At 37.7% G+C, this 20,970-nt stretch overlaps 1 protein-coding gene and 1 long non-coding RNA gene across 2 annotated transcripts in view; one reads left to right on the forward strand and one right to left on the reverse strand.

The window, feature by feature from the left end:
• ELOVL4 (ELOVL fatty acid elongase 4) overlaps nucleotides 1–2,327 on the reverse strand; it is a 32,431-nt gene extending 30,104 nt beyond the window's left edge. Inside the window, exon 1 of the mRNA XM_058734538.1 lies at nucleotides 1,977–2,327. Within this exon, the coding sequence (XP_058590521.1) occupies nucleotides 1,977–2,076 (100 nt within the window). The 5' untranslated portion in view covers nucleotides 2,077–2,327. The remainder of the gene's footprint in view (nucleotides 1–1,976) is intronic.
• A 162-nt stretch (nucleotides 2,328–2,489) lies between these two features.
• Nucleotides 2,490–19,305, forward strand: LOC131514478 (uncharacterized). The gene is made up of 3 exons (XR_009263087.1): nucleotides 2,490–2,734; nucleotides 18,235–18,332; nucleotides 19,113–19,305. It is a non-coding gene; the product is annotated as an uncharacterized LOC131514478 (long non-coding RNA).
• The last annotated feature ends 1,665 nt before the right edge of the window (nucleotides 19,306–20,970 follow it).

Genomic DNA, 20,970 nt, shown 5'->3' on the forward strand with positions numbered 1-20,970 from the left:
ACTAAGCCTCTAAGTTGGTTTAAGAAATACCATCTACCTACAGCAGGTAGCTCATTACAGAAAGCAAGGAAGCAGTCTCAGGTTTCGTAAGTGGATAGCCAGGGCATGGGTGAATACCTTCCCTCTAACTTGCTAGTGAGAGGTCACTTGTGTTCCAGTGGCTACTCTCACTTCTCAGACTTGGTCTACAATATTATCTTATATGCCCTTCACAGGCTAGTAGCAAGTTTTCACATGAAGCAACTGCACAAAATTTCCTATCTTTTTCATATTTTTTACAGCAGCATCATTAGGAGGGAATTAACCAACACAGAAAGGTGTATTCTACCTTTGCACTCAGTTTTTGTTTCTGAGACTCGAGAAGTAAGAAAGCTCTGAGATAGGAAGGGAATAATAGACAGGAATGAGAACTTCTGGGTGTGGCTCTGGCTGAATTGAGATTGGAGGACCTTGACGATGTCTGTACTCTAAAGTATGCAAAGTACAATTATCTGCCAAAGCTGATGTTCAGCTCTGCACAATTGTGTAATGGGAAACCCTGATGCAATGCTTAAATAACCAAAATCAGAGATGAAGGGATGGGTACATCTTTCCCAGCTCTCGTAGGTACAGGGTAACCTCAGTGTAACAGCACATAGAAGATTTAAAGAAAGACTCCATTAAAAACTGCCTTTTAACCATTTCCAACTGCAAGGGCTAATTAAAACAGCTTATTTGCCAGTGCCAAACATGAGATTCCTAGCTGAAGAAGTTAAAGCCACATCAATGTTGAAGAATCATTTTGTCTCACACAGAAATAATTCCAGCACACATTTTTCTCTACAAAATGTATCCCACATATTGTACTGTAATCACGCTGTAACCACGGTTCCATTTACTCTGACAACAAATACAAAACTACAGGAATATATTTTCATTTCTAGGGAAAGGAGGCAGAGTCATAATGTGTAAGGTTACTCTCCTCCACTGCTGGAGATGCAGTGCCACACTGCAAAAGGACTACAAAATTATAAATCATAAGATCATTTCTAAAATCCTGTTAGGCTAATTTTTTTGTAATTTCAAAAACTTTTAAATGCTTTAAAACCAAAAGCAACTGAAGCAAATTAAGAAAATCAATGGCAAAATGTAAAAATAACATAATAGCCCAACTGCTCCCACTAGAAGAGCTGCATAAATCCACCAATAGACGATCCCTGTCAAACTACAACCGCTAAGGGGAAAAAGTTTGCTAATTTAAGAAAATTGTATACATGCAGGCTGCTGGGACGACCTCTAGGTGCTGCTGTAGAGAGACCCCCTTCCTAAAGACTTATTTCTTTCCGGGTATTTTAGCCTCCCCCACCCCCTAACTGCACTGCACTGCGCAAAGCCATTATAGACAATCACTTCAAACATATTTGCTGCTGAAAAAGCCTCAGAAATTAACATCCTGCAAGGTTCAAGAGGACAAACAATGGCTTTTTACTTTTTGTTCCAAGTTATAGTATAGATGGATGAGTTAGATTAAACACTAGCAGGTTTAGCAGATTGTGTCAATGCAACCAGGAGGCCGAAGAGACGCAAAAAAAAGACAGCTACCACTGAAGCCCTCCTCCTTCCCCCAGCCATCTCTACAAAAGGACTATTATTAGTAAATGTTAAAACCAATCCTGTGCATAAGTTAAAACTGTCAGACGAGACTGGGAGATGTGGGAGTACAGGGTGGAGTGGTTCCTGCGACGAGCTCTTAGCAGCCCAGGCTCCATCTGATATGTCAGCCCCAGCATCCGAGAAGCTGACGAGAGATGGAAGCTCAGAGGAAAACCCTGCGAGCGTCGCGGGGGGAGGGGGAGGCCTTAACGTTCGGATCAGATTAACCAGTGCCAGACCGCGGTCCCCGCGCCCCGCATCTCCTCTGATCCGCAGCATCCCAAAAGCCGCAGGGAGCGAGGGACTGCAGGGCCGGACGAAGACCGGGCAGCCAGCCGCTTTACCTGTGATGGACCAGGTCCAGCGGTAGAACTCCACGGTGTCGTTCAACGCCGTGGACACCACGTTGAGGACACTGCCCGGCTCCGAGTCCAAGAGCCCCATCGCGGCTGTAAGCGGGCGCCGGCGGCAGCGGGAGGAGAAAGCGGAGACACCGCGGGCGGGTTGACCCCGGAGGCGACGGCCGACGGAGGGAGAGGCAGCCGGGGACCCCTCTAACGGCGGCGGCCCAGCTGCGTCTTCTCCTCCTCCTCGGGGCGCCGCGGAGGTAGGGATGCGGCGGCTGCGCCGACTAGCCGGGCGGAGGAGAAGGTACCGTCCAGGTTCCCAGGAGAAAGAGGAGGAGGAGATCCCGCCGTGAGCTCCAGGCGCAGCACCAGTCTGCCGCCTCGCGCCGCCGCCGCTCCAATCCCCTCGGCCCGAGTCACGTGGCCGCGCGCGGGGCGGAGGGGCCGCCGCCCCTCCTCCCGCCCGCGCTGCTGGGACTCTTGCGCAGGGATGCTGCGGTCGTGGGGTGGCGAGAGCCAGGTCCGCGCAGGCGCGCGCCGCCCCGCACCTCTCGCCGTGCGGGAGCAAGACACCTGGGCCCTTCTGAGCTGTCTGTCTTCCCACCGCCCACCCCGCGAGTCTCCTTAAGGCTCCTTCTCGGTCTCGGTCGTCAGGAGGAGGGTACGCCGCCTTCCCACGGGTGACCTCGCTTCCTCCCCGATACATCTTAGGAAACAAGACAGGGAAGAATGGGCGTTTTGTGAGCAAGGATGAGGTAGGCGAGGTGCTTTGGTCCTTACCTGTCATTCACTTCTATTTCCTTTAGGTTCGGTTTTTTCACCCCTACTAGCACATGCCTGTCCTGACAAGAGAAATGCACAAGTTATCCCTCTAAGTTAGTGAAGTGATATTTGTCTTCCAAGCTACACTGATGGAGATTGGACTTTGGGGTCTACTCACTAACCAATTTGCAAATAATTTGAATGAATGCTTGCATGTGTTTTGTAGACTCTTTTATTATACCTGGAATAATCAAAGCAATATAATTGTGTTAAATAAGGTCATTATGGCTTCAGACAAGAGGGAGGACGGAGAGAGCCCTTACTGTTAGAGAAGTCCTCTTGGACCTGAAGAAGTTGAGGTGAATGTAAAAGGATAATTGCTCAGGAGACAAAGGACAATCTAGGGGAAAGAGGAAAATATTAATTTTTTATTTTAAAAATTGTTTAGATGGTAAGGTGGGAGCCAACGGTATAATATACCCCTGAAAAGTAGCAAGTATAATCTACATACAGTTCTTAATTTGATAGTTTCTGACGTCAGCAAGACCTTTGAGAATAAACTTCTTACCTACTTGTTACTTAAACATGTCACCTACTCTTTGTTTAACCTTTTCTCCAGTTGTTGGTTTAGGATGCTCCATTTAAACCACTGAGTCAAGTGTGTGATTGCTTCTGCTCTTTGGCACTGTTAAAATAAAAGGAATGCTGTTTTTTAGCATATTTGGATAATTTATTTGTTTTCCAGTTGATTTGGTTATATATTCTTTGACTTTATTTTATCTTGGCAACATCCTAGAGGATAAGAATTATTTTTAGTTCCTCATTAAGGACCTAACCCAGTGCTATAAATAATAACTAATGAATGTTTATGATGATGTCAACATTATAACATACTTATTTCAGAACATAAAGACTATTATAAGTGGCAGGAGATTTAGGGAGAGAAGAGGTAATTAAATGTAATTGATTTATTATATCAAGCAACCACAGTCTTAATGCTGTATTCTTGAAATTAACCAAATAAAATGTAATTTATCAAATATATTTACCAGATTAAAGTTTTTGGATTGAAATTATGGTTTCTCAAGTCTCAACCCCAAAGTTATGTGTATCATACAGAATTTAGTAGATATCTATATACACACAGTCAAGCTGTAATACCTGAAGAGTAGATAAGGATCAGTGATCTACTCTATGTACTTTGATGATCTAGTGAAGTTCAGATTAGTTTGACCTTCACCTAGAAAATTGATTACTACTTCTATATAGTGAAATCCTGGATACTTTTTATGGAGAACAGATCCCCATCCTCACCCACATTCACACACACAAAACTTCATTCAGCATCTTAGTTGTTTAATGCAGTGTGAACTTGTTATAACAGCTTCAAGTATTTTTCTAGCCTCTCTGTAGTAGAGGCCAATTTAAGCCCCTCAATTCACTAGGGGGCGCCTGTCACATACAAGAAAATCCTAGACAAGTGATGACAAAAAGTCAGGAGTGGCACTTACACTTCCTTCACAGTACCGAGAAGAGTAGTATGTTTATTTGCATTTATGAGCTGTCTAATCATACAGCAAGAAAAGTACCCTAGAACTTACCCACTCTGGAGCTCCATTACCCAGTGTAGAGACTAATAGTCCAGTACATACTCAATTCGCAAAGGGAAGGAGACCTGCATGTTCATTCACCTAGAGTGACAACCATCTAACCAAGATCTTGGAGGCATCGTGACAGAACAAAATCAAATATATGCATCCATAGTATCTGCAAAATTTTGAGGCCTAGAGTTATTTGTTGTGGATTGAATACAAATAAGATATAGTTATCTACAAAAAATTGAGAGGGGATATGATTATCATAAAAATTGATTTTATATAAAATAGTAAAATATTTTAACATTTCTTACAGCCCATGCAGAGTTAACAACATAAATCAAGCTGTCCATTTTTTTCCCTAGTGTTTCTGCCTTTCCACATTGTCAATATCATTAGCAACGTGTGCTTTCAAAAAAAAAAAGTGAACCTAGGAATCTGTCGAATCAGGAGTGAAAGCATGTAGTTTGATGAAGAATCGTAGAAAGGCCTTAAATGTTACATAAGTAAATTGTAGATAATACTTACAGAAAATGGAGAAACTCATTGGTAATAAAGTTGACCCTTGAACAACACAGGTTTGAACTATGTGGGTCTACTTATACATGGATTTTTTTCTCATAAGAATCTAGGAAAAACTTTTGGAGATTTGCAACAATATGAAAAACTCACAGATGAACCACATAATCTAGAAATATCAAAAAAATAAAATTAGGTGTGTCATGAATGTGTATAATATATGTAGATACTAATCTATTTTATCATTTGCTATCATAAAATATAGCAAATCTATTATAAAAAGTTAAAACTTATCAAAACTTACCCACACAAACATTTATAGACCATACAAGGCATGATTCACAGTTGAGAGAAATGTAAACAAGTGTAAAGATACAATACTAAGTCATAACTGCATGAAATTAACTGTAGTACATACTGTACTATTATGATAATTTCATAGCCTCTTCCTGTTATTGTGGTGAGCTCAAGTGTTGCCAGTATCCACTTAAAACACTGTGTGAGGGGCACCTGTGTGGCTCAGTCAGTTGAGCATCCAACCCTTGATTTCAGCTCAGGTCATGATCCCAGCTCAGGTTGTGGGATAGAGCTCTGCATCAGGACTAAGCATGGAGCCTGCTTAAGATTCTCTCCCTCTCCCCCTCTGCTTCTCTCTCTCTCTCTCTCTCAAATAAAATTTTTTAAATACACACTGTATGATACTGATCCTCTCTGTATGAATGATATGTCTCTCCAGCAAACTGGGAACCACAGTAATAAGTGATCTCTCCTGGATCTCACATATTTTTCATCATGTTTAGTGCAAGCCTTGAATGGGACCTATACAAAGTGTCACTAGTGATCCTGGGAGTGCTCCCAAGAAGCAGAGAAAAGTCACGACATTACAAGAAAAAGGTGAATTGCTTGATATGCACCATAGATTGAGATCTGCAGCTGCAGATGCCTGCTGTTTCAAGACAAATGAATCTAGTGTAAGGACCGTTGTCAAAAAAAAAAATAAATAAATAAATAAAAGGACAAGTCATGAAGCTGTTGCTACAGTTCTGCCAGCAGGTGCAGAAACCTTGAACTTTTTGCAAACTGCCTTTTTATCTCATACTGAAAATGCAGCTTTTATGTGGGTTCTGGATTGCTATAAAAAAGGCATAATTATAGACTCTAATATTTGAAAAAAAAGTGAAGTTATTATATGACAACTTAAAGCAAAAGGAAGGTGAAGCGTGTGATGCTAGAGAATTTAATGCCAATGAAGGATGGTTTGATAATTTTAAAAAAAAAGTTTGGCTACTAATGTCAAGTTAACAGGAGAAGCAACTTCTGCCAATCAAGAGGCAGCATATGAGTTCCCAGACACCATTAAGAAATCATTGAGGAGAAAGGATATCTGCCTAAACCGGTTTTTAATGCAGATAGAAGTGCCCTATTCTGGAATAAAATGCCACAAAAGACATTTATTAGAAAGAAAGAGAAGTGAGCACCAGGTTGAAGGCAAGAAGGGAAAGTCACCTGTACTGTTTTATGCAAATACGGTCAGGTTTATGATCAGGACTGCTCTTATCTATAAAGCTGCTAATCCCTTAGCCTTGAAGGGAAAAGATAAACACCAGCTGCCAGGTTTTTGTTTGTACAACAAGACGGCCTGGACAACAAGAACACTTTTTCTGGATTGGTCCCCTCAATAGTTTGTCCCTGAAGTCAGGAAGGATCTTGCCTTTGGGGATTGCCTTTTAAAGTTCTTTTGATATTGGACAATGCCTCTGGCCACCCAGAACCCAGTGATTTCAACACCAAAAGTGTTAAAATGGTCTACTTGTTGGGGCGCCTGGGTGGCGCAGTCGGTTAAGCGGCCGACTTCAGCCAGGTCACGATCTCGCGGTCCGTGAGTTCGAGCCCCGCGTCGGGCTCTGTGCTGACAGCTCGGAGCCTGGAGCCTGTTTCCGATTCTGTGTCTCCCTCTCTCTCTGCCCCTCCCCCGTTCATGCTCTGTCTCTCTCTGTCCCAAAAATAAATAAAAAACGTTAAAATGGTCTACTTGCCCCCAAACACAATGTCTCTAATTCAGCCTCTAGATTAGGGGGTCATAAGGACCTTTAAGGCTCATTACACATGGTACTCTGTGGAAAGGGTTGTTAATGCACAATGAAAGTAAGGAAGGATGCCATCATGGTTATAGAAAAAACTGTGGAAACCATCAAGCCTGAATTTATGCTCCTCACTGAATTTATGCCTTGTAATCATTACCAATCTGATAGGCAAGTATTATTTCATTGTTGCTTAATGTTTTATCATGTTAATTGTCATTTTAGCTTATTTTGAGAACCATCTATTTGCATTCTCTGGCTATTTTTTGTCTATTAGTTGTGTCTATTTTTTTATGGGTATATATAAGATTTTATGTAACAAAATTAATAAGTTTATCTGCTATACATGTTGCCAGTATATTTTCCCAGTTTATTTGTCTTTTATTGGATTTGTTGTAATAATTTTTAACTGGGCATATTGGAGACGGGAAATAAGTTAGGCGTACCTACCACCACCTCCCCCAGAATTATGTATCAGAGGGCTGCCTGTCTGGCTCAGTTGCCAGAGTATGTGACTCTTAATCTTGAGGTCATGGGTTCAAGCCCTATGCCAGGTGTAGAAATTACTTAAATAAATAAACTTAAAACAAAGAATTATATGACAGAATGTCTTGTGATCATTTCCAAACTGTATAACCCCTGGAAGTTCTGATTCACACTTTTAGGAGCATATGCTGCTCCCTTCCCAAGAATCTCAACTATAAATAGCTTGCACTGGATAATCATCATTTTTGGGTCATCCAGTATGTACAACCAGTCTTTCCTTTTTATGGTTAATGCCACTGATTCAATCTTCCTTCACATAGCCATCCGTTAAAGCCATGTAGCCACACTTCAAGTCAGCACTCAAGGATGTAGAGTGCTCATTTATTTGGCTCATAAATCTGCCAAACCATGCCAGCTCTTCCAGGCTTGATTACACTGAGAAAAGTTCTGTCACTCTCACTTGAATATTGTCTGGGTTCCCAGTTCCTTCATTTACTATATCCTAGAACACCTCCATCTTCACCAGTGATATAAACCTTGACCAAGAAATCTGATAGTAAATGGAAAGTGTTAAGGATAGTTCCTCTTCACCATGCTTTTGTCTTGCCATTACTAACAGTCAGCCTGGTTTCATTGTAAGAAAAGACCAAGGGGTTCCTAAGAGGAAATTAATTAATCATTATAAAGGAAAGAAACAGTATTTCAAGGACTTAGTATAAAAATCTGACCCTTGGTTCCAGGCCAATGTTTAGCTAATTCCAGAAGCCATCTTTCATGAGCCATTCTGATATTCTGTGAATGCCTTAAGGAAAATGACTGTGTATGAATTTAAAGACATTTTCTAGTAATTAGCTGCAATGTTTTGGGCCCAGCAGCTGTGCAGAGGGACATGCACACAAAATGAATGATTACACAAAAATGAGTAACCTCCTTCAGACCTTGGAGAAAGAGCCTTGACTCTGAAGAATCCATAGACAAAACAAAAGGACATCACCAGAAGGAAAGTATTGACTTTTATAAGATCACTTTGTACACCTGGCCCCCTTTTCTCCTTTTTTCTCATCAGCTCCTTCTTTCTGACCTTTGAATGTTAAGAGTTCTTTCTGGTTGTTTTATAGTCTTCTCTTTTTCTTGTAATTATACTTCCGGTCTAAATTATTTGATCCATTCTTTTGGCATTAGTTGCCATCTGTTTATAACTCCCAAAATGTATATCTCCAGCTTAGATCCTTCTTCAGGCTCGTATATCTCACAGCTTGTGTAATACTTTCTCTTTGATGTACCTTAGACATCTGAATTGCAGTGTACTAGAACCTATTCCCCACCCCACCCCCATCTGTTCGTTCATATTTCTCTATTTCCACACATGCCAAAAAGCATCACTGGTACTTCATTCTCTCTTACCACCGACATCCAATCCATGACCAACTATCATTCTAGATGCAAAATTTATCTTTGACTTCTTCCACTTACCTCAGCTCTCCTATATACACTTTAACCTAAGCCTCCCTCGTCTCCTGCACCTTACTCACCTCAATCAGCTCTTAACTCTCTGCATCCATTTCTTCCTTTCTGCAATTTATTCTCACAACAGTTTAAGTACTTGTTAAAAATTGTACACCAGATCATGGTGCTTCTTGCCTTAAAACCTCTTAATACTTCCACTGTTCTCAGGAAGCTTCAAGCCTCTACATATGCCTCCCTGCCCACTATTCCTCTGCCACCTCTGCCTTCACTCTACAATGAAACAATGGAGCTATTCTTGACTTCTTTGAGTTTCTTCAAAGATCCAAACTCCTCCTTGCCTCAAGGCTTATGCACACAAGTTTTCTGTTTCTTCGAATGTTCCTTTCACAACCTGCTATTAGAGCTAACTTCCACCTTACTAATAATATATCACCTCCATGGAGAGCTCTTCCTGATTTCCATGGCTAAGTTGTATACACCTTCATGGTATCTTGTACTTTTCTATCATACTACTTATGTCATTGACTATTAGTTATGGATATATATTACAGAAAAACTGAAAATAAGAGTGCCTAAAATGGGGCGCCTGGGTGGCTCAGTCGGCTAAGTGTCCGACTTTGGCTCAGGTCATGATCTCATGGTTTGTGAGTTTGAGCCCCGCATTAGGCTCTGTGCTGATAGCTCAGAGCCTGGAGCCTGCTTTGGACTCTGTGTCTCCCTCTCTCTTTGCCCCTCCCCCGCTCATGCTCTCTCTCTCTCTCTCTCTCTCTCTCTCTCTCTCTCAAAAATAAATAAACATTAAAAAAAATTTTTTTAAGGCGTGCCTAAAACATGATAGAAGTGGCTTTTTTTTTTTTTAAGACTTACTTGAAGTCAGGAGGTAGGCTGACCAAAGCTAGTAGAGAGAAAAAGATCAGTAAAAGGTAATCATCTTTTATACAACTTCAAAATACAGAAAGTAATTTTTACAGACTAAGGAAAAAACTAGACAAATTCAAAATCATTGTGAGGGAATTTAATACCATCTCTTATATTTGATAGAATAAATGGACAAAATATAGATTTATATTACAATGTAAATCATTTGACCTCGTTGAGGCTTATGGGATACTAAATCCAACTACTAAAGAATACACATTCCTTTTTTAGTGCCCACAGAACATTCACAAAGATCTAGAATTTTCTGGGCCATCAAATAATTCTCAACAAGTTTCAAAATATTGAAATAATATACCCTATGTTCTCTGACCACAAGGGAATTAAATAAAAAATCAATAACAGTACTAAAAAATGCTAACTACTTATATATTAAGAACATGATCTTAAATAACACATGGGTCAAAAAAATTCAAGATAGAAATTAGAAAATGCTCCAAACTGAATAATAATTAAAACATAACATACTAAAATGTGTGGGATGTAGCTAGAGCAGCTGTGAGAAGAAAAAAAAAAAAGAAAACACTTTTATTAGACAAGAAGAAAGATTTACAACCAGTGCTCTAAGCTTCTAACTTAAAGAGCTGGGAAGAAAGTAAAATCAAAGTAATTAAAAGAAATAAAATAATAAAGATAAGAGCAGAAGTAAAAGGAAACAGAAAATAGCCTGTTGAGAAAATCAGCAGAACCAACAGTAGACTCTTTGAAAAGGTTAAGAAAGTTGATAAACCCTGAGCTAAGATAATAAAAAAATAAAGAAAGAAAGAAAGGGAGAATGAAAGAAGGATATTATCACAGAACCTGCAGGCATAAAAATGATAATAATGTAATACTATGAGCAATTTTATGCTAGAAGATTTGATAAATTGGATAAAATAGGCTATTTCCTCAGAAAATGTAGCTTATCAAAACTAAAACAAGAAGAAATGAAGAAATGTGAAATCTGAATAGCCATAAACCATGAAAGAAATTAAGTTTGTAATTTAAAAATGTCCCAACAAAAAGCTCCAGACCGATAGCATCATTGCCAAATTCTATGAAACATTTAAGGAAGGAATAATGCCAATCTTACACATTTTTTTAGACTACAAAGAAGATAACTCTTCCCAACTTATTTTATGATGTCAATGTAACTCTTATACCAAAATCTAAAAAAGACTTGTCAAGAAATGTAAAATACAGTGTAACATTCCTCATGAACATAGATATAAAAATCCTTTTAAAATCTATCAAAGCAAATTCAGCAAAATATAAGGAGGATAACACATCTTTAATGCACCGAATAACAGCATGTCAAAATACATGAGGCAAAAACTAATAGAACTCCAAGGAGAAGTTGAAAGCTCCATTATTATAGTTGGAGACTTCAACACCCCTTTTCAGTAATTGATAGGTGAAGCAGGCAGAAAATCAGTAAGGCTATAGTTGGCCTAAACAACACTATCAATCACCTGATCTGATATAAAATACTCTAACAACAGTATATGTCTTCTTCTCAAGCTTATATGGAACATTCACCAAGATAGACTATATTCTAGGCCATAAACACACTTTAACAAGTTAAAAAGCATAGAAGTCATACAATATGTCCTCAGACCATAACACAATCAAACTAGAAATCAATAACAGAAAAATAACTTGAAAAACCTCAAATATTTGGAGATTAAACAGCATATTTCTAAATAACACATGGGTCAAAGAAGAGGTTTCAAGAAAAATTTTTAAATATTCTGAACTAAGTTAAAATAAAAATAAAACATTAAAACTTGTATAATGTGGCAAAAATAGTGCTTAGAGAGTTTTTATTGCATTAAAGGAATATGTTAGAAAAAGAAATCTAAAATCATTAAACTTTTAATTTAGGAAGCTGGAGATTATCAATGTGAATTTAAAGCAAGCAGAAGAAAAGAAAAATTAGAGGAGAAATTAATGAAATTGAAAATAAGAAAACAGAGAAAAAAAACCAATAAAACCAAAAGCTACACTTTGAAAACAAAAATATAATTGATAAAGGTCCAGTGATCTAGTGAAGCCAAATAAGATCTAAAATTCATACACCTGTAGCCAAACCAACTTTAAGGAAAAAAGGAAAGAAGACACAAATTATTGACAGAAATGAAAAAGTGGTCATTACTACTGGTTCCATGGACACTAAAAGGATAATAAATGAAGACCCTGAACAAATCTATGTCCACAAATTTGATAACTTAGATAAAACAGACCAATTTCTTGAAAGACACAAACTACCAAAATTCAGGGGCACCTGGTTGGCTCAGTCAGTTGAGCATCTGACTCTTGATTTCAGCTCAGGTCATGATCCCAGGGTCATAGGATTGAGCCCTGCATAAGATTCTCTCTCTCTCTCCCTCTGTCTCCCACCCCTATCTCTGTAAAATAAGAAATAAAAATAAATAAATTTAAAAATCCACCAAAATTCATACAAGAAGAAACAGAAAATGTAAATGGAGCTATATCTATTTTAAAAATGTAGTTAGTAATTCATAACCCCAGTCCCAGATGGTTTCACTAGTAAATTCTAACAAACATTTAAGGAGAAAATGATTCTTTACAATTTCTTGTAAAAATTGTATTTGTAAAGAACAATTCTTTACAATTTCTTCCAGAAAATAGAACCAGAGGGAACACTTTCTAACTCATTCTATGAGGCCACCATTATCCCAATACCAAAAACAGATCAAGACATTATGATAAAGGAAAACTACAGATCAAAATCTCTCATCAACATAGATGTAAAAATCCTCAAGAAAATATTACCAAATTAAATCCAACAGTGTATAAAAATAATTAGACTTATTCTAAAGTGGACTTATTCTAGCTAGGCAAGGCTGGTTCAATATTCAAAAATCAATGTAATCCACCATATCAACAAGCTACAGGAGAAATTCTTATTGATCTTATCGACTAATACATAAAAGTCATTTGACAAAATCCAACATCTATTCACATTAAAAACTCTCACTAAACAAGAAATATAAGGGATTTCCTCAACTTGATAAAGAATCTCTACAACCTATAGCTAATATCATATTTAAAAATGAAAAATTGGACACTTTCTTTTTAAAATAATGAACAAGATGAGGATATCCCTTCTCACTACTCCTATTCAATATTGTACGGTAAGTCCTAGCTAGTGCGATAAGAAAATAAAAGGAAGTAAGTGCATACAGATTGGAAAACAGGATATAACACTCACTATCTATATGGAAAACCCCAAAGAATAAACCACAACAAAAAACTTTTGGAACTTCTAAGTGAATAGAGGAAGTTCATAGCATACAAGAATAATATACAAAAAGTTGCTTTACCAGTAATGAACAATTGGAATTTGAAATCTAAAAATAGTATCACTTACAATGGTATCTAGGAAAATAAATATTTAGGTATAAATCTAACTCAGGTATATGATCTATATACGAGATCTGTATATGGAAACTACAAAACCCTAATGAAATAAATTTTAAAATATACAAGTAAATGGAGAGAAATGATATTCCATGTTCACTGACTGGAAGACTAAATGTTGTTAAGATGTCAGTGCTTCCCAATCTGACCTAGATATTCAATGCAGTACCAATCAAAATCCCAGCAAACTCTTTTGTAACTGTTAACAAACTGATTCTAAAGTTTTTATGGAATGCAAAAGAATAGCAAACACAATACTGGAGAACACAATTGGAGAACTTATACTGCTTTCAAGGCTTCCTATCAAGCTACAGTAATCAAGATGGTGTGGTATTGAAAGAATGAACTCATAGAACAATGGAAGAAATATAAAGCCCAGAAATAGATTCACACATATATAGTCAACTGATCAAAGGAGCAAAGCCAATTCAATGAAAAGAGGATAGATTTTCAACAAATGGTACTAGAAAAATTGTACATCCATATGCAAAACAAAACAATAACAACAATAAAAACTAGACAGAGACCATCTATCTTTCATCAAAATGAACTTAAATTGGATCATAGACCTAAATGTAAATGTAAAATAATAAAATTTCTAGGTGAAAAGATAGTATAATCTAGGTGACTTTTGGTGATTAGTTTTTTAGATACAACACAAAAGCACAATCTGTGAAAGAAAAAAATTGATGTCATTAAAATAAAAACTTCTGCTATGTGAAAAATTGTTTAGAGAATGAAGAAACAAACCACAGACTTGGAGAAAATATTTGCAGAACACTTATCTGACAAAGCTTTGTATTGAAAATATACAGAGTATTCTTGGGGCACCTGGGTGGCTCAGTTGGTTGAGCATCTGACTTCGGCTCAGGTCATGATCTCAGGATTCAAGAGTTCGAGCCCCGCATTGGGCTCTGTACTGACAGCTCAGAGCCTGGACCCTGGCTTTGGCTCCCTCTCTCTCTGCTCCTCCCTCACTTGTGCTCTGTCTCTCTCTCAAAAATAAATAAACATTGAAAAAAATAAAATATACAGGCTATTCTTACAACTCAACAGTAATAAGACATATAACTCAATTTAAAAACGAGCAAGAGATCTGGACACCTCACCAAAGAAAATATACAGACGGCAAATAAACACATGAGATGCTTAATGTCATTTTCCATTAGAGAACTGTAAATTAAAACAACAATGATGGGGCACCTGGGTGGCTCAGTTGTTTTAGCATCCGACTTCAGCTCAGGCTATGATTTCACAACTTGTGAGTTGGAGCCCCACATCAGGCTCTCTGCTGTCAGCACAGAGTCTGCTTTGGATCCTCTCTCTCTCTCTCTCTCTCTCTCTCTTCTCTCTCTCTCTCTCTCTCTCTCTCTCTCTCTCTCTCTCTCTCTCTGCCCTACCTGTTCTCAGGCGTTCTCACTCTCAAAAATAAATAAGCATTTAAAAATAATAAATAAATAAAAAATAAATACAACAATGATATACTACATGCCTATTAGAATGGCTAAATTCCAAAAGAGCCTGACAAATCCATTTGCTGGTAAAGTTACAGAGCAATAGGAGTTTTCATTCACTGATAAGAATGCAAAAGGAAAAAAAACTGGTACACCCATTTTGGAACACAGTTTGGCAGTTTCTAAACATAGTCTTATCATATAATCCACAAATTGTGCTCCTGGGTATTTGCCCAAACAATTTGAAAACTTATGTCCAACAAAATGTTTCACATTGGGATGCCTGCATGGCTCAGTCGGTTAAGTGCCCAACTTCAGCTCAGGTCATGATCTCACAATTCATGAGTTTGAGCCCCAAATCAGGTTCTGCACCGGATTCTCTGTCCCCCTTTCTCTCTGCCCCTCCCCCTCCCTCTCTTTCTCTCTCTCTCTAAATAAATAGTTTTTAAAAAACTTATAAAAAGTTGCAATTGATGTGTATAGTAGCTTTATTCATAATCACTAAAAACTGAAAGCAACCAGGCTGTTCTTTATTATTTTTTTTATTTGAGAGAGAGAGAGAGAGAGAGAGAGAGAGAGAGCACTAGTGGGTGAAAGGGGCAGAGTGAGAGAGATACAGAGACAGAGAGAGAATCCCAAGCAGGTTCCGCACTCAGTGCAAAGCCTGAAGTGGGGCTTAATCCCATGACTCTGGGATAATGACCCCAGCCAAAATCAACAGTCAGACATTCAACTGACTGAGCCACCCAGGCACCCCCCAAGCTGCTCTTTAATAGATGAATGGATACACAAGTTGTGGTACATTCATACAGTGAAATATTATTCAGCAACAAAAAGAAATAGGCTATTAAGCCATGAGAGACATGGTTGAAACCTAAATGAATGTTGCTAATTGAAAGAAACTAGTCAAAAGGCTATATACTATATGATTCCAATTGTTTGAAATTTCTGAAAAGGCAAAACTATAGAGACAGTAAAAAGACCTGTGGTTCCCAGGGGCCCAGGGAGATAGGAGGAGGTTGAACCTGTGTAGTACAGGACATTTCATAGGGCAACGAAACTGTTTTATATGGTAGTGTAATGGTAGATAAGTAACACTATGTGTGTCTCACAATCCATAGAACTCACTCAGCAAAGAGTGAGTCTTAACATATAAAAAAAATTTTTTTAATCATTTAGAGGTTGGGGAATCCCAAGATGGAATATAGACTGTGACAAAAGAATATAATTGTTTTATAAAATGTATGCTATGACCTCACAGAATGGGGTCAGAGTAAAATTTACTGATGTAAATAAATTTGGAAATGAGTAGCATCTGTAAGACTAAAGGTAAATGGAACTGCACATAGGCAATGTACTCTAGTTGGTAAAGTAGTTTTCCACAGGAGTACAAGTCAACAATTCTGATATTGCTGTATGTGTATAGTAGGATTAAATAATTAAGTAAACACATGGCAAATGATGTGAGCTAGGTTTCACACTGTTGGAGTGGAAGTTTATAGGTAAGCTGGAGGAGGCTAGAATGATCCATGTGGTAATAGATTACAGTTTGAGACACCAGTGTAAACTCATGTTTAGCTTAAGATAGATGAAAATGGTTAAACATAGATGTATTTATCAATATGTGTATATACACAAGTTAATATATGCATGTCTATATTTTTGCTTTGTCAACTGAGAGGGTTTAGAAGCATTGATACATTACTAGCGACAAGCACACTTATTACCCAGATTTTGGTTTCTAATACTATTCTCCAATCAAAGTAATCAGGGATCCTTGGAAAAATGACTGATTCTAAGACTGGGGCAGGAAATGCATAAGAGGATCTCAGAACATCTTTTAGTACTAGAAATTAAAGATGTGTTCAAAGAGGAAAAATAATTGGTGTGGGTATGGCAAAAGGACACAGGAGACAACTGGAAGAGCTCCCAATGCCCAAAGTTGAAACACTTTGAGCAAAAAAATAGGTAAAGTAGTGTTTAAAATAAATATTTATGAGTACATACTGATATAAACAAATCACTAGACTAGATAAATGGGGAAGAAGAGAGAAATATCTCTTGTAGACGAATTCCAAATAATTCCTTGAGTAAGGGATACACATAGTGACTTATTTCCAAAGAGCACAATATGGAAAGGGAAGAAAAAGAGAAATTTTACAATGGGTAAATCTGACAAACACTCCCTCAGCCAGGTGATCAGGGTCAACATCAATAATGATAAGAAATGTTGATAGTATATACCTTACTCTGATGTAATGAAAGTGGCGCTTTACCCTGTGTAATGAAAATGGTCTTTCTACCCCAAACTCATAACCCAAGTAGAATCATGTGGAAAACATCAAATAAATTCCAATTGAGGGCCATTATATAAAATATCTAACTAGTACTCTTTAAAACTGCCAAGGTCATCAAAAGCAAAGAAAGTTTAAAAAACTGTCATAGCCAAGAGGAGCCTAAGAAGGCATGAAAACTAAAAATAATGCATTATTCTGGATGAGATCCTGGAACAGAAAAAGCACATTAGATAAAAACTAAAGAAATCTGAGTAAAGTACTGGGGCGCCTGGGTGGCTCAGTCTGTTAAGCGTCCAACTTCGGCACAGGTCATGATCTCTTGGTTTGTGAGTTTGAGCCCTGCATCGGGCTCTGTGCTGACAAGCTCTGAGGCTGGAGCCTGCTTCAGATTCTGTGTCTCCCTCTCTCTCTGCCCCTCCCCTGCTCATGGTCTGTCTCTCAATAATAAATAAACGTTAAAAAATTTTTTTTTAAATAAAAAAAAGAAATCTGAGTAAAGTGCTATCTCAGCATTAGTTCAATAATTGAGACAAAGGTATCATATTAATGTAAGATGTTAATAATAAGGGAAACTGGGTGTAGGGTATATGGGACTCTACTTTCAGTTTTTATTTAAATGTAAACTGTTCTAAAAAATAAAGATTTTTTAAAATTATAAATAATTAAAATATGGGGGACACCTGGGTGGCTCAATCAGTTAAGTGTCTGACTTCAGCTCAGGTCATGATTTGGCAGTTTGTGGGTTCAAGCCCTGCGACGAGCTCTATGCTGATAGCTCAGAGCCTGGAGCCTGCTTCAGATTCTGTGTGTGTCTCTCTCTCTTTGTCCCTCCCCCACTTGCGCTCTGTCTCTCTCTCACTTTCTCTCTCAAAAATAAACATTAAAAATTTTTTAAGTAAATAATTAAAACATGGAAAAATAGTTACAGCCTTTGCAGTAATTTCAGTTTTAGGAATATATCTTAAAGAAATAGCTACTGTGTTATCTTATGGTAAAGTAGATTTTACAGTAGTACCTACAGCATAAGCATGCTATGAAACTTAAATGAGGTCAGCCCATACAAGTAGCATGAGAACTCAATAAATATTGGTTGCTGCTCTTTTGACTCTGACCCAGGCACAATCCTTAAAGAACTAACAGTGTAATAGAGAGATAAGTAAATGAGCTAATAATCTACTGCCTCTGCTTCTGGCACCCAGTAAATATAGTAGTAACAATGGTATTAACCTCAACAGCCTTGATGACAAATTTAAGACCGGAGTATGATGGAATGCAATGGAAACAAGAGGATCTCCTAACTTAGACTGGGAATGCCAGTGCCTCTCTAGAAAAGGTAAATAGCCAAGATATATGTCATGCATAAATGCTAACCAGTTCATGTGTTCATTCGGCAACATTCATTGAGTCACTGCTCTGTATGTCAGGTACTACTCCATCATTTTTTTTTGAGAAATCAAAAGTGATTTCCCCATCATATTGATGCCTTCTATAACTTGTACTTTTTCTTTAAAATAGATGATATCTGTCAGTATCATATCGGGAACCAATGGGCATTCTTTGGAGAAAACTTTCTCTGTAAATTGGAAAGTGTTGTCCTGGCCAAGACATATATAGAATTAAATTGCATGGGTTTGGATGTGAATAGGACCTTAGTGATCATAAAATTTTCCCTAGTTATAAAGTCAAAGTGGAAAGTGAAAGAAATATTATGCTTTCCTGTTCTACTGAGAAGATCATTAAACCAATAAACTAAATCAAATCTGTAAATAATATGGTCTAACTTAACTCATCAGCAAACTCCCAAATTATAATTGGCAAAGATTCAGCAACATTTCTTATATTACTAGTAAGATTTTGGTCTAGAATGATACAGAAGGTTTCCAAGTAAAAGCTGACACATGAATTAGTGTTGGCCACAAAATTAACAAAACTATGAAATAATTAGTCTCATGGTAAATTTCTGGTAGTATGCATTCATCCTTTTCTGATCTAGGGTAAATAAGGATACGACTGAAGGAAAGCAACACATTTTTAAACACATTTTATTAGATCCTAACTAGTATGTTCCTTATTTTACTGAAAGAATTTTCCTTTGGCGTTTTGTCTGCAACAGATCATAGATATTAAGAGCAACTAGGAAGATAATTGTTATAATGGAAAGCATCCTGGACCAGGAATCATGGAGAGCTTACGTCTATTTTTATCTCTGGCTCTAAGGTGTGTGGGCATGAACAAGTCACTAGTCACTTTATGGTTCTCCGTATCTGATAAATGAAGATAATTCATTCTCTATCTACTTCATGAAATTGTTATATGGGTGAAATGAGATAATGAATATGAAAGTATATTTAAAGCACAGCATTTTACTACTGAAATTGTTACTAATAAATGTACTTAAAAGAGAATAAGTTCTTCATGGAAAATTGAAAAGATTTTTAAAAAGATATTGAGATATATCTCTCTTCATTAGTAGTTGAATTGAGTAACCATAAATAATATTCTAAAAATTTACTTTGTATAAAAAGGAAATAAGCACTGATAACTATCTCTTTCCATGTGGAAAAAGTACAGCCCTCTAGGTATTCTATTATATTTTCTCATGTTGAAAAAAACCTCCCCCCAGGGCACCTGGATGGCTCAGTCGGTTAAGCATCCGACTTTGGCTCAGGTTATGATCTCACTGTTAATGGGTTCGAGCCCCGTGTCAGGCTCTCTGTGCTGACAGCTCAGAGCTTGGAGCCTGCTTCAGATTCTGGGTCTCCCTCTCTGTGCACTTCCCCTGCTTGCACTTTGTCTCTTTCTCTCTCTCAAAAATAAATAAACATTAAAAAAATTAAAAAGAAAAAAGAAAAAACCTCCCCCCAATACCTTTATTTTTTTTAAGTTTTATTTATTTATTTTGAGAGAGAGAGAGAGAGAGAAAGAGAGAGGCAGAAAAAGAAGGAAAGAGAGAATCCCAAGCAGGCTACGTGCTTTCAATGTAGAGCCCAATGTGAGGTTCAATCTCACAAACCATGAGATCATGACCTGAGCCGAAATCAAGAGTCAGTTACTTAACCAACTAAGCCACCCAGGCACCCCACACCTTAGATAACTTGGAATTTTTAATTATTTTTATTGTTCTTAAAAAGAATAGCATGAATTATATTCTCTAATATTTTATTAGATATTCTCTTCTCTCTCATAGAGTTATTGAGGGATATATTGGGAAAGGAGAACTTAAGTTTTCTTTAGGATTTTTATCTGTCCCTTCATGACAAATACTTCCATCCCTTCTTTCTCTATCATGTTTTCTTTTCAGGAATTCATAGGAGGTGAGAGAAATATACAGTTTTCCTAACAAGTTGTCTTAAAAGGACAACTCTAGAGATGTTGTGCAGTGATTTTTAGCTTCCTAGATGAAGCCGATGTGGATAACAGTCCTCAAAAGTAGGCTTTATCTGCATCAGCATGGAGGAGAGAAACACAGCAGGTATTCACATTTGCGAGGAAATTACTGGACAGAAAAGAAAGAAGGCCTTAGAGGTAGATGGATTCCTATATAGTAATAGGAGTTATTTAAGAGTAGGGACTATGTCCTATTCATCTCTATATTTGTGATGCTATGAACAGTGCCTGACAGTGACTAGATGTTCAATATAGATGGCAAATGTTGGGTGGATGGATGGATGGATGGATGAATGAATGGATGAATGGATGGGTGGATGGACAAGTAGTTATAATAGACTTACCTAGAAAATATAGATTAGGAATGCTGGGTGGCTCAGCTGGTTAAATATCCAACTCTTAATTATGGCTCAGGTCATGATCTCATGGCTTGTGAGACTGAGCTCCCCCCCCCCCCCACTTGGCTCCACGCTGACAGCACGGAACCTGCTTGGGATTCTTTCTCTCCTTCTCTCTGCCCCTCCCCTCTCAAAATAAATAATTAAACATTTTTAAAAAAGAAAATATAGACTAAAGCAATGTAT

This window comes from Neofelis nebulosa, chromosome 6, assembly GCF_028018385.1.
Source record: "Neofelis nebulosa isolate mNeoNeb1 chromosome 6, mNeoNeb1.pri, whole genome shotgun sequence".
Lineage (NCBI taxonomy): Eukaryota > Metazoa > Chordata > Mammalia > Carnivora > Felidae > Neofelis > Neofelis nebulosa.